At 38.0% G+C, this 14,224-nt stretch overlaps 1 protein-coding gene across 4 annotated transcripts in view; it reads right to left on the reverse strand.

Annotated features, from left to right (window-relative positions):
- clstn1 (calsyntenin 1) overlaps positions 1-14,224 on the reverse strand; it is a 33,207-nt gene that overhangs the window by 16,050 nt on the left and 2,933 nt on the right. For 2 of the 4 annotated variants that reach the window (XM_029506995.1, XM_029506992.1), the window contains exons 2-4: positions 4,471-4,593; positions 2,120-2,149; positions 316-511 (exon numbers count right to left, since the gene is read on the reverse strand). In XM_029506995.1, coding sequence (XP_029362855.1) covers positions 316-511; positions 2,120-2,149; positions 4,471-4,593 — 349 coding nt within the window. The remainder of the gene's footprint in view (positions 1-315; positions 512-2,119; positions 2,150-4,470; positions 4,594-14,224) is intronic. The other 2 variants (XM_029506996.1, XM_029506994.1) reach the window with 1 other exon arrangement.

Consider the following 14,224-nt stretch of genomic DNA (forward strand, 5'->3'; position numbering starts at 1 on the left):
GACTTTGTACAGAAAGATACGTGCCCTTTCAAACCATTTTCTATCTGCTTAATTTACCGTAGATGGATTCCTGCAAACCAAGCCAAGTCAGTCAAGCCAAGTGTCTGAACATTTCAAGGTCAATGTGAGAAAACACTTGTAAAATTCAGTTTTTACTTTGTTATTGTGGGATATATATATATATATATATATATATATACACACATATATATAAATTTGTGATAAACTAATAATTTTGCTTTTTTTCTAGCATTATGGCCATGGAAAAAAAAATAAAGGGATCTTCTGAATGTGCTGTATGAAAAGTTGACTCACTTGTGGGATTTCTTCATGTTGGCGCCATCAGGACCCTCCCCACAGTCATAAGCTTGGATGGTGAACGTGTGCTCTTTCTGCAGCTCACAGTCTAGTTTGTCCTTAGCGCGGATGACCCCCTCGCCAGTGGACTTGTCCAGGACCACTGCCTCGAAGGGTACATTCTGCCCATGGATCCTGAAGCCGCAAATCTCACCTGAACAGGTCAAGAGTCAATAGAGATGTTGCTCAGAATAACTGAGGACAGATGTGACATCTTCAAAGGAACAATAATGAACAAGCAAAGAAACTATAAATTCACGCAAAAAAAGAAAGAAAAACAAAAAAGATCAGCCACAGTTTTTGGGAGCCAGGGAGTTGTAGATTGGGGTGGGTGGTGTCTGTGGAGGAAGCCCAAAAGCACTGTCATATGGGTGAGTAGTTTGGGGCGAGGGAGAGGGAGCAGGGAGTTGGGGGAGAGGGTGTGGGACATTTAATATCAGTAGACGAGTGTCTTTTCCAAGCCACTTGAAAACATTGCATCCAGTCATGCAGGCAGAAACTGAAAAGATGTGGACAGGCATTTCACAGGAGTACTTAAGAAATTGTAAATCATAGTCAAGAAACAAAGATCAAAATGTAGATACATAGAGCACAGTCTTTGAAGTGAAGATCATTTATCTCTGTAACAAACAAAAATTACCACTTATCTTATAAGAGAAAAAAGTAATATAAATAAAAGAAATGAAAGCAAAAAATTTTACTTCTTGCAATAGAGCATTGTCATGTCTGGATCCAACACATATTCAGCCATCAAAACCCCAAAAAGTCTGTGAAAGAAAAAGAATCTCAGACAGCACCTATGATATAATATGTATGTATATACATACATACATATTATATAAATATAGTATTTTTTCCATAATTGAAGTCTTCCTGTGTAATTTTGCCTCTCACCAAAAGCTACAGCAAAATGAATCCAAATAAAATAATAAAATCATAGAAAAACTAAACTGGAACAATAAAAGTACTGAAACAAAAAACACTGGATGAGAACTGGGGTTAGAAATATCAACTTGCTCGACATCCACATCAAATCACAACTGCAGCCATGCTAATGGTGGAAATTAGTGGTGGAGAATTAACTCAAGAGATCCACTGAGGCAAAGATGCAACAACAGAAACTTTGCAGCAGAGAGAGTTTGCATTAGTTAACAATCTCAGCAGCTTTCATTTGAAGAGTAATAAAAAATAAATAAAAGATTTACAGGAGTCGCTATTTTCAAAAATCTGATGAGGCCCCACGAAGGTGGCTGGTTCCTTTGAGATGTTTAGTTTTCATCTTCTTTAAAAACCAATTCCAATTATTGTTCATTTTCTCTCCAACTTCCAATTAAGAAGTTATGAAAACATCTGATGTGTCTTTTACACCTCATTAAATTAGCTTCAATTTGGTTTTCTCCTTCCATAGTCTTTAACTGAAAGGATTATATTGGACAAAATTGCACCTAAGTGACTGAGAACTCCTGTCTTGAGCAGCTTTCTGTTTCTTGGTGACAGCTGAAAAACTGTTAGGGTCTGCAAACTGCAATGGATGTCTCATGCACAGATATTTCTAAGTACAGTCAGCCCCAAATCACACTTTTCATCCAGCTGTTGAAAGTCCAAAATATTCAGGGTGAGAAAAACATAAAGTCGAGAAAACCAAATGGGGAGATTACAGAGCATGGCGGAAGTTTCTGTGTAAACGTGTGGATGCTGTTTTTGCGTTAGTGGGTTAATAGTAACAACTAAGCACAAGGCAGAAGAAAGAGCCCAAGATCACCTTCTTCAGTGAGGGTCACCTCAAAACTCTCTACAAGGAAGGGAGAGAAGATAAATCCAGATCAGTTTAAGGAAGTGTTAGAAAGCAAAAGAGAAAACACAGGGAAGACAGATAGAAACATACTCTTGCTCTATGTTTACAGAACCTTTCACCTTCTGCCAGTTGAAAGAAAGGAAGGATTAAACATGTATGAAAATATCTTAATTTTCATTAATCATACGCTTAACCTCCATAAAACCCTAGTGAAAAAGTCACAGAACATTCAATTTCAACAAGCAAATTTCTGTTTTTATTGACAATATATGAGATTAAGAGGAATCTTTGTTCTCTGAAATATCACCTTTTAAACTACTTAATATGTTGGTTAATTTTCATGGTTGATAATAAAAATACAAAATGCATGCATGGACATGAGAGAGGTAAATCTTAGCACACATGAATGGACTGATGAATGACTGGCTGTTTGTGTTAAAGCCCTGTCAGGGGCTCCAGTGAGATGGACCCGCTCATTTTGTTTTCACTTACTAAACAATTAGGAATGGTTTCACATTGGGGGCTGCTGTCCAGAGCCAGTCACGCTTTGGGAGTTGTGGGCCTCTAGGTTCACCATCAGTGTAATGACCAGCTTTTGAAATTCCTCTGCTTTTCAGTGGACACACTAGCCCCTGAGCTCAGCCATTGCTTTTACAGTTTTAGCATGCAGTGGTCATTCAAGATTTATAATCTGAGAATATTTACACCTTCTGATGAATATTAAGTGGCATCATATTTATCCCATGTCTTCCTCTCACATCTTTTATTCCTCCATGAATTAAATAAGCCTGACCTGGTGTGGTAATCCTTCTACTTTGTGCCCCCTCTCTGGATTTAAGGCACAGTCATCCATGAACATTGAGCTCATTTTCAAGTTTACTAGGGTTTTCAGTTTAAAGTATTTCAGCTCCAATTACCCTGACCACGCAAACACGTACAAAGCACAGAAAGACACGCTTCAGGGGAGCCCTTTGGTATAACACTGTTGCGCGCACGCACACAAAAAAGAAAATTAAGGGGCTCCCGCTTCCTGCTCAGGATTCACCTATTAACGCTGATCTGACTTTAGAGCTTGTGATTGGGTTTCTGGATGGCCTGCAGGTCAGCTTTACAGTGAACTCGTGCTTGCTGGCACGGCAGAGCTGGCCACCCCTGCTGCCACGTGAGGCCAGATAGTTGGCTCTGTCTGCTGAGACACAGCCCATCTACAAAAGTCCTGCTCATCAAAACGGGGACCCCCTCCTCTGATAGAGGAGGCTCAGTATACAACGCTAAATTAGTGTGAATGGAGACAAGCATTGTGTACAGAATGGGATTATTATTAAATATTATTATATTATTAAAGTCCCTGCCCTTAACAAATGATGGGCCTCTTGTTGAGGTCGTCCACCTTTAAAGACCCTTTAAAGACATTTTACACAACTTTATGTACTATTACAATTGGCATCCTCTGTCAGGCACGTGGATGTTACATGCTCATTGCTACATTATGAGAAGTAATCCGAGATAAAAAAAAATTGTCTTATGAAGTGGAGTGAGAGCGCAAGAGTGAGTGCAATGAGAGCAGCAGACAAATGATCACACTACTCATATGATGCGCAATGGTGGGAAATCATTTCCAATTCTGTGGTGCTTTGAATCCTAGCCAAATTCACTCCTGATGCGATTAGAAAGCCCAAGAGCTAATACTGCCTTGGTACATAAGCACACTAATTGTGCCTCTCCACTGAGAGGAGGGGGAAACAAAAAACATGAAAGAGTAGCCCTATTTTGATCTAAATATCAAAAGGGCCAGTCTGGTGGATATCGAGGCCAGCTGTATGTCAGTGTGACAGTCTATGTGCAGGATGTCAGTAAGTCTGCTATCAAGTGTGCATAAAGTATTTATGCAATATTGAGTTAAACAGTTTTTTTCTGCATTACTGAGTCAGTGATCATTTAAATGCATCAAAAGTATCACGTCACAGAAATCACAATATAAAAATATATAATAACCATGACATGAAACCAGATTTGTGCTTCCATTTTAAGTTAAGATTTCGGTTTCACTGTCAAGAATAAAACATTTTAAAATAATGAATTAGGAAAACAGCTTGCATGTTTTAAAACTACACATCGACAACCCTGAATTGTCCACAAACTCACATTATTCATCCATGAGCAGATTTTCTCCATCCATCACATTTCATGATCACAAAGCTTACAGAGGGGGATTAGGGGGTTTCTTTTTTATTTAGTGTGAGCAGGAGAGCAATTCCAAGTCAAGTGAAGCTGATGTACTAAAAGGAGCAGCAGCGGCATTAAACCTCCTCTCTTACCTGCATAGCGTAGAGGAGCATCCTTGTCCAGTGCAATTAGAGGGGGGTCCAGAAGTACTTTGTCATCGTTTTCCGTTACAATCCCGTGGTATGTTGTCTCAATCCATGGCTTGTGCTTATTGACTGTGACAAACAGAGAGAGAAAATATGAGTCTGTATAATAAAGCAAAAACCAGATATTAATTCCTTTATAAATTTAATATGTATAGATCAACATAATCAACATTAAAAATGTTGTCCCAAGACATTTGTTTTAAATATTTTTTTTTCCATCCCTACACTTTTATAATCAGATTTAAACTCAAAATGCCGTAAAAGTATCAGTGGCATCCATGAATCATGGATAACCAAGACTGTGAAGGATTTGAATGAGTTAAATCATTTGATTTACTGGGATTAACAGCCTGTATTATAAATTATTTTCCATCTTAAATTTACAATCTTCTGTTGCTGTATTCTTTGGTTGATCTAAATCTAAACGGATTCTCTCAATATAATATTTGATAGTGCTGCTATCAACTAGACGAACTAGAATCACAGTCCATATCAGTTTAGTTTTCACAGCCATGTTCTGAAGATTATAAAAGTCTTTCAGGATGGTTCTTGGTGCAGTAGTTGAGCTCGTTACAATTTTTTTAGCCCAAATCGCCCAGCTGTTGGCAGCATTCGGTTGTAGCTGGTGGCTGCAGAACGAGTTGCAGTGAGGACACATTTGCGCTGGCTTAGAAAACAGCACTGACGCAGGGCAGATGCAGCTCTCTTACAGCCAATATGTGCTCGCTCTACAGTGAGACGAGAGGATGGCACTCCTGTGCTACTGCTCTGCAAAGGTGATGCTAACTCTGGCTGACAGCACAGTGTGAGGCAGATACTCTTGGAGTGGTAGCCAGCCCGGCCACATTTCTTTGGGACGACAGAGTGACAGAAAAACCCAAAACAACCAAAACCTTAGTCTGTATATTGGAGTGTTAGTTTTAGTTTAGACACAATATTACATTAAGTTAATTAAGGCTGGAAACATTTTCATTTTTAAAGCCTTATTAACAAACAGCACTATATTTTTTTACAGTTTAATCAGATTGATTACGATACTCGATGTTAAATGTAAATTCATGCAGCTGCATTATGCTGAATCAGGCATCAGAAAATGGTGGCCCACAGTCTGGCCACAGACTGAGTGGCGGTTCGATCCAGACCTGTGGCTCCTGTCTGATAAATGGCAGAGAAAATGTAAAAATCTTTAAAGAGCATTGTTGTTGTTTTTTGTTCTTCTCATGGTTGCGACAGACTGCACAGACTGCAGCATAATCCAGCTAATACAGCAATATGGCATCACTCAAATAAGACAACCAAATCGCTTGTTTACAGGGAGAGAAATATGGGAATGTGGGAATTTTTGCGTTCACTGGGAAGGAGGTAGGAAAAATGTGATGAAAAGGCAGTGCTCAAATCTCAGTTTACAATTTTCTTCAGAGGCATTTTTCATTTTAGATGCAATTTGGACAATATATGAAGGTTTGGATCTTTGCTGGGAAAAAATTTTAGTAACTAGACCAATTAGAATTTTTTAATTCCCCTGGACTAAGTGGGCCATCATCCACCACAGCACAATAAGCATATGGCCTAAATGTAACGTAAAAAATTGTTTTGGTTATACAATAATCCATCTGGGTTAAAAAATAAGGCTAGGCATCATAATTTGCCAGTGGTTATCTGTTTGTTTTTTTTGTGCAATATTATTTAATACAATAGCTGCATAGAAGTATCTAAACACACATGAAATGACAACAAAGTGGACTATAAAGGTATTAGCGAGTAGTTCCTTGTATTTAGACACTTAAAGTGTTTACAGTACTTAAAGACAGGCAGTTGTATCAATCTATACAAAGACACTGACATGGTTCATAAGAATTTACTGTTTAAATTTGGTTTTGCCACACAGGTCCCTGAGTTAAACAGTATAAACAGTATTTGCAGTCAGATAGTTAATGAAATGCACTTGACCGTCATTTATCATGAGTAGCATTGTGTAATAATTATTAAATGTGGCAAACGCATTTAGTTGTGTGACAAAATCAAAGGAAACTTGTTTCCCCCCAAATATATTTCATTTCTTATCTGATTTAACTGTGGAGCACATCCTTCATCTCATGTTTATCCAGTAAACGCTGCATGTTGACATATTCTGTGAACACATCCATCCCTACAGCCAACAATATTTCAATATGTGTGATCTGTGATTATTGTGTCTCTGTTGCAAAATACTGATGTAATTCAAGTATGTGTTGAAGGTGCTAAATATAAATATTGCTGGAGCAAATGTGATTTGCAATTTTCTGTATTTTAGTGTCTGGAAATTAATGTGTTATTAATGCAAAAACATATCAGTCATTTCTTATCAGTTTACCAAAAAAAAGTTAAATAAGAATTACATTGTGAAATTAAATTCACAATTATTTTATGCAGTAATAGACGTCAAAATATATTTATCAACTAATTGCCAGATTGCTGATATTCACTAATCCAGCCTGTTCTACAGTTATGTCATGAGCTTAAAATAGCAACCAGATGTAAAGAAAACCTATAAAAGCATACATCAAATGGCATTAAACATCAATCTGCTAAATCCAATTTCAGCAAAGAAAATGAGCTGCGTTGTGTGTCATTATGTAATTTAGTGTAATTCTCAGTCATTATATAATAAATGACAATTAATTACAAGCTACTTTGCACAGGATTGATTTGATGTGGGGCATCACAATGAATGGGAATTACATATATAATTATAATTTTAAACTTATTTTTTCTGTGAGAAGGTTTTATTCATTGATTATTAATTATTGCTAAATGACTGAAAAAACAGCATGGCAGAAATATATCAACTTGTAGTGATTAAAAAATAAAAAAATAAAATCATGTCTTATTTGTCAGCAGAATCACACAAAAAGTATTGAACTAATTTGCACTGTACTTGGTGGAGTGATGGGGTTTGGGCCAGTACAGAACCAGTTAAGTTTTGGGAGAAGTTTAAGTTTATTATGAAGTAGATTATTTTCTTTTAAGTTTGGTCAATGTTTGACTGAGTTCTCTTTTAGTTCTAATTTTAGAGCATTTACATGGTTTTTTGATAGATTTGAAAGAGAGCTGAGAGGTGATGAGGTAAAAGAAAGGCAAAAAAAAAACCAAACCCAAAAACATGCAGCAAATATTCCCAGCCACACAAACTGGGGACATCATTGTTCACAGGCCCTTATATCACAAAAAAATTTTTATTATAACAGATTATCAAACATTGATATCCTGTCATAGAGTACAGTATGTGCAAATCTAATATCTTAAATTTACATCTTATTTATTACATGTAAAACAAAACTACATAAAGCACATGCAGTGCTTAGTTTAAGGTAATTGCCAGTATCTCGGAATTGATCAAGCCTAATGAATCGCCTTTGCTGAGCATCTCATGCCCTGAAGAGAACTGGTTGTCTTTAGACAGATTGCCAAACCAGACTACTACAATAATCTGCTTTGGCTTCCACAGAGTCGTGGTTATTGTTAGCTAGGTCACATGTGGGCTTCACATTCGTCCATGAGTTGTTAAAAGCCTAAAGGACTGAGGTGCACTGGACCAGGGCCAACCCTGAATGATACAGCATCTAGCAGAGTGTCTAAATCCGCTGGAGGTTACTGCAGAAAACATCCAGGCCTGATTCTTAGCAATAAAAATGGCTCAATTAACAAAGAAGTGTCTACTTGTGCCGTTTCTGGCTCATCTAATTTAATGATGTTTCCCGTAATCTACCTACCCTGGGAACAGTTTCACTTTAGCAAGTACATTTCATGCACTTTATTAAAAAAAAAAAAAAAAAACCTGCCAAGAGATTGAGAGAGATTGACAGCACAAATTACCTGAAACAAGAGGCGACACAGATGTGCTCACAGGTGGCAGATTCAGGCAGAAAAATTTAACACTTTAAGTTTATGTGTGAGGACATAAGATGCATCTGCAGAACACTTTAAGTTTATGTGTGAGGACATAAGATGCAGATGTGGGAGGCCTTTGACAAATTCAAAGGCAAACGCACCACTAGTGGGCACACACACACACACACACACACACACATACATACACATACACATACACATACACATACACATACACATACACATACACATACACACATACACACATACACATACACATACACATACACATACACACACACACACACACACACACACACACACACACACACACACACACACACACACACACACACACACACACACACATCGCGTGAAAACAGAACCAAAGCACGATTTTATTTAAAGCGTGAAGTTCTCACATACATTGTGTGAAATCGCCAACAAGGCCCTGTTGGCAAGATAGCTTCATCATCCCCCTGCAAGTCTGCAGTGAATGGGAGGAACATTTGTTGTGCTGTGACTTGTTTGGCAAAGAACATTTGACACAGAGCGGGCAACATTATTCTGGGAAAATGGATGATTTATTACAAACCTTATGCACCACTCATAAAATGACTTGTACACTTAGAAAACAAAAGACTCCGACAAAAGACAAGAGAGTCCGTGTGTCTTTCATGGGGGGCAACTGCAGGATTTAGGAGGGAATAGGATTAGAAGGGGGCTTTGCCAGGATGCAGCACTGAGGATGTTTGGCATCATTTTCTTTGTTGAACTAAATGACAAAACCCATTCACCTCATGCAATTCATACTCAATACTGGCTCAAATATAACCTGCAGTCTCAATCCCTCACTTCAAAACTGAAATTTCATTCAAGCCTCTCATATACAACAGAAGAGGCTTTGTTTGTGTCTAGCATTAATTATCAATTCAATGTAACCTTCTAATATGTGAACAGCAATTTTCACGTGACTATTTTTCTTATTGGTTGTCCTTATTGCCTTTTTTGTTACACTGCAGCACTTTGAGATTGCTTTAGGTGTAGAGTGCAGAATAAATGAAGTAATAATATTGTGGTATAAAACAATAGGTCTGATGCATATACATACAATATGTTGTTGGTCCCCCCTGGACCTCAAAAATCAAAGTCCTGAATCCAGCTAGTCTAGATACTGGGATCAAAACAATGTGTGTAAATTACAGCCCCTATATGCTGGGGAGAAGAAAGGAAACAAGTGAGACTTTGAAGTTTTTGTGCAGACAGATTGGAGAGAGGTCAACAGAAAGATTCAAAAAAGAAAGAAAAACAAAGCTGAGAAAAGTCAGACTGTGGTCACCCACCGATTACTTTTCTGGCTACAGAAACCAATGGCCTCCGTATCAGATGGCCAGTTAGGATGTAAATAGACTGACATATTGACCTCTTGCTAAATAAAAGCTATTACCCTGTATCTGCCTTTTTAAAATTACAACAGCAAATGATCTCAACTGTCCAAACAAACCAAGGCCAAACCTGGCAAATAAAGGCTTTTGACAAATGAATGATGTCTCAGAAGCTGACGACAGACATGCAAATAAAGCTGTTATGATATATGCACAGATGGAAGGGTATTGGACACATTTAGGACCAGGCAACGTGGTGCCTCTTAGTGAATTGTGTTATGTAGCAATTAAAGGCAATGACATTTAATCCTATTATGGGATGCGTCTATTTAATTCACTGACAAGGTCAAGTGATGAGCAAGACAGACGAAGCAATCTAGACAAGTTATACTGTACATCAGACAGTGAGCTAGACAGCATATTGGCATGAAAAGTCGTGTTCAAATATTTGATTTTAAAGATTTCCAAATGATGCTATGTGGAGACAAGATCATTTTGGGGAGAGGCACAGCTGTGTCTCTGCTGCCCACATTGACCAGTCTTTGAAGTAGTGTAGTTGTTTCAAGAGAAGAAAACCGTTTCCTAAAAATAGAAATTAAATTGTATCCATTTGTCATGGATAGAAACAGGTAGAGGAAATGTTTCCTCTCCAGGATCTGAACCAACAACTAATGTAGTTTAACACCTTCATAGAAACATGTCCTTCATCAAGGTTACTATGTTATATTTCATTTTTGCTGAAATTGATTTCAATTTGTAGCAATATGCAACTAAATAGTTGTCATTTAACATGATGCTGTGCCCAATATTTTGCGGTGTAATCTTCAAAATATGACAATGTGCAGATTTTCTTTTTCAGACATGAAAGTAAACTAAATATTATTGACCACTGGATTTCATAACCATTTTACAAACCAAACGAATCATCACATAATGTCCTCTGATAATGAAACCTTTGGTTGGTTGCATGACCTCTTTGACTCAAAATTAATAATCACAAAAAAAAAAAAATCAGTGTTCAATGCAACAACCAAGGTTATAATTGCATTAACAACATTGTAATGTTACGAGTAAGAGAAGATAACAATGGTAATTCCCATTTCAATTTATTAGACAATTTGCGTCATGTTAGTGACAGGATTCCTACAGCCATTTGTTGTTTGTTGTTGTGACAACGCCTGCACTTCCTTTGCAAATGATTAACCTGCAGGCAGTAAATATTGTTGACAAGGAATGACTCAGTAGGCTTCAACTCGATCCGTCAACAAAATCAACAATCAACAACAGAAAACTTACAGGCAATCTGTATTTTTCTGTGGAGACACTTATCAAACCACCAAATTCTTTCACAGCTTCCAGTGAGGAGGGCCACACATTGACCATTCACATGTACACAAAGGCAAAGTCCCTTTGTGGTTGCCTGGCTCATTTAACATGGCCTAACTCAAACAGTTTGACCTATTAACTGTGATGAAATACTTCCTACAAGAACGTCAGGACTACAAAAAGGCCGGTGTGATCAGAGACTGAAAAGGGCACCTGTACACACACTCTCTGTCTGTCCAAATGCTGAGATCTTTTTGGAGGAAGACTAAATTTGCTCTGCGTCGTCGACACTTAAGTCCCTCAACATGTCCAGCTCACCCATGTGACTGCTACATGCAAAATCCAACGTGATGATACCCAAATGCACTGCTCACCACAGTCCAGATTGTGGCAGTTTGACTGCAGAAGAGGATCGGTCTTTAATTATTGAATGAAGCCTGATAATGCCTGGGACCATCTGAGGACTCCTTGTGTAATGATGGTGTTGCAGCCAATGTCAAGCTTGTAATGCGTTATGAAGTTCTACTCCATCGATTTAGCTCATATTTTATATTTGATGACCTGCAAGCTTTTATCCTCTTTGGTTATATGCAAATCTGAGGTTCCACTACTCTCCATAATAAAGCAGGTTCAACACTTACATACAAACATTTATGTGTCCTTTATTTATTTATTTATTTATTTATTTATTTTACACATGACTCTTACGCTTATCTACTTTACAATTTTACTATGGTACCTAGCAAAAAGAATAAAGTCCTGAAACTATTAAATTAAGATGGTGATCACAACCAGAGTAAGATATAAGACGCAAACATAATTATACATTTTAAAAAAGATCTATCAAGCAACTAGTCACTTAATTTTGACTGAAACTACAAAATAACTTGGCTTCACTGTGCTGAAAATGTTTGCTTACACAAAAATTCTAGACAATAATTTACCAGCCAAATCTACCAATCTTAGGCCTCACAAGTGTCAGCATTGTCTGCAAGCAGCATGCAGTGGCTGTCTTTTTTTTGTTCAACATAAAACCTCTGTTGCGTGGTTGTTTTTCATATTTATCCTATTGGCTGCAGCAGCTCACTGAAGAAAACAGAAAGAAGTGAGTGTGTTGAGGCAATAGTCAGACTTATGTGTTTCCAAGGAGACAACAAAAATAAATAAATAACAGGTTTGGAAGATGTGAACAGTGTAAACGCAATAAAACAAAAACCCATAAACGAATAATTAAATAAAAATACAGAATATTACATAAATATATGTTGTTCAAGTATGCAAGTAGTGCCAAATGCAGCACTGAACTGTTTTTTGACATTCAATAAGCCTCTACCAGACACAAACAGTGGTGTATTTTCAACAAAAACTGCAAAGCAAAGTCATGGCTGTTTGTTTTTCGGGGATTTGAGAGGGGTAGACAGAAATTTTCAGCAAACACAAACAGAAAGTGCAGCCAAATAGGTGAGGGTATTTAATGACTGCAGACTAGAGTCAAGGTGGTGAGTCGTTATTCCATCAATGTGCAACAGTGGGCACACTTCTCTGTTTGTTTTGCCTTACAAGAGCCTGGACTTGTTGACACAAGCCACCTCCATCACAGACTGGGGACTGTTCTTGGAGGCCTTGAGGAGACTAAAAGGAAGCCCATACCTCAAGGGCCCCCTCGCTCCCGAAATACCCCAGTCACACAGGAGAGCCTCTCAGTTTCTCTGCCAGGCAACAACATGTTTGTCTTCTCTGCGATAGCAGTGGCCCGACAGAGCAGCATAACACTGAATGACCAAGGTGCTGGAGTCACAGAGACATGAATGCAACTCAGTCACCTCTCTGTGTGAACAACACAAAAGAGCCAGTGAGAGTGAAGAGGTGAGTGAAAACAGCTGGAGCTTCGAAGGCGCCCGTGTGTGTGTGTGTGTGTGTATAGCAGGTAATGTGTTCTCTGGTTACCTGTTTCCCAGGGAGTCTGAATCTTAATGTGAACACACCCAAATACAAACAGCTCCGCAGTGCCAGTTCTTTTTTTCCTGAAGGCAATGGGACTCAAGGGAGGCATTAACATGGCCAGAAAAGTTTCAGATATGAGCTGAATTAAAACCTGTGTGCTGTGGTTGTTATTACCTTATCCCCCAATAAAAATAACACACCGTGTCACTGCGCAATGGGTTACTAATATTGAGTTACTGACATTATAATGAGGAAAATTAGATTTTTCACTATATACTTTGCTTTATTACAATATAATCTTGAATACTTTGTGAAGCTATGTAATTGACAAAACATTTTAAAAACTATTTTTGTCTAAATCATATCATTCTACTAGTTAGGATTAATCCATTACAAGCATGGACATTCCCTTTCTCACATTGGTGTTTTCATGTCTGAATATTTCTTCTACCACTTGCAGTTCTGATGTAAAACCTCAAGACCAGAGGCTTGTGTGAATGTAAACGCCTTCTCTGGAACCAACACAACTTTTCAGTCCTCTGGCACAATTTAATATTCACAACTGAATGACCCATTCTTGACAGTTCACTGACTCCATTCAGTCTGTGAAGTCACCAATGAGAGGGAAGCCACCACCAAACCCAAATTAGTGCAGAGTTCTTGTGGGTTGTCTTTGCAGCACTAAGTGGCAAATGACCAACTTGAAATACTTCAACAACTTTGCACTTTCAGAGGATTATCTCATATACACATTCTTGAGGGTCTGAGACGCGATCCTTCAACAGAGACCGCATTGTGATGTTCTAAGTCAAGATCCCGACTTTGAGGTCTGGGTCTAAAAACCCTTTGTTCCTCTGCAGAATCTCTGAATAAACGCCAAAGAAAATACAAGAGTTAACTTGGAGGAACAGTGTGTCTGTCAGTGGAAAGTAAACTGTTGAGGGAGTTACATTGTTAAATGTTTCACTCCTCCACAGAAGCAGTGATCATTTTTACAGTTTTCAGTTGGATTTGGCCATAATGTAGGCCTTGACCCAAAGAACAGGTTTTTCAATCATTCATCTAGTCATCTAAATAATTTAGACCTTTTTTCAGAGCCCGATAGAGTCATTTGTTAGTATTTTGTTATCTCTATCCAGTTTTTCATATGATTCGCTGCCAATATCACTGGCATT

The sequence above is a fragment of the Echeneis naucrates genome, chromosome 7 (assembly GCF_900963305.1).
Source record: "Echeneis naucrates chromosome 7, fEcheNa1.1, whole genome shotgun sequence".
Taxonomy (NCBI): Eukaryota; Metazoa; Chordata; class Actinopteri; order Carangiformes; family Echeneidae; genus Echeneis; species Echeneis naucrates.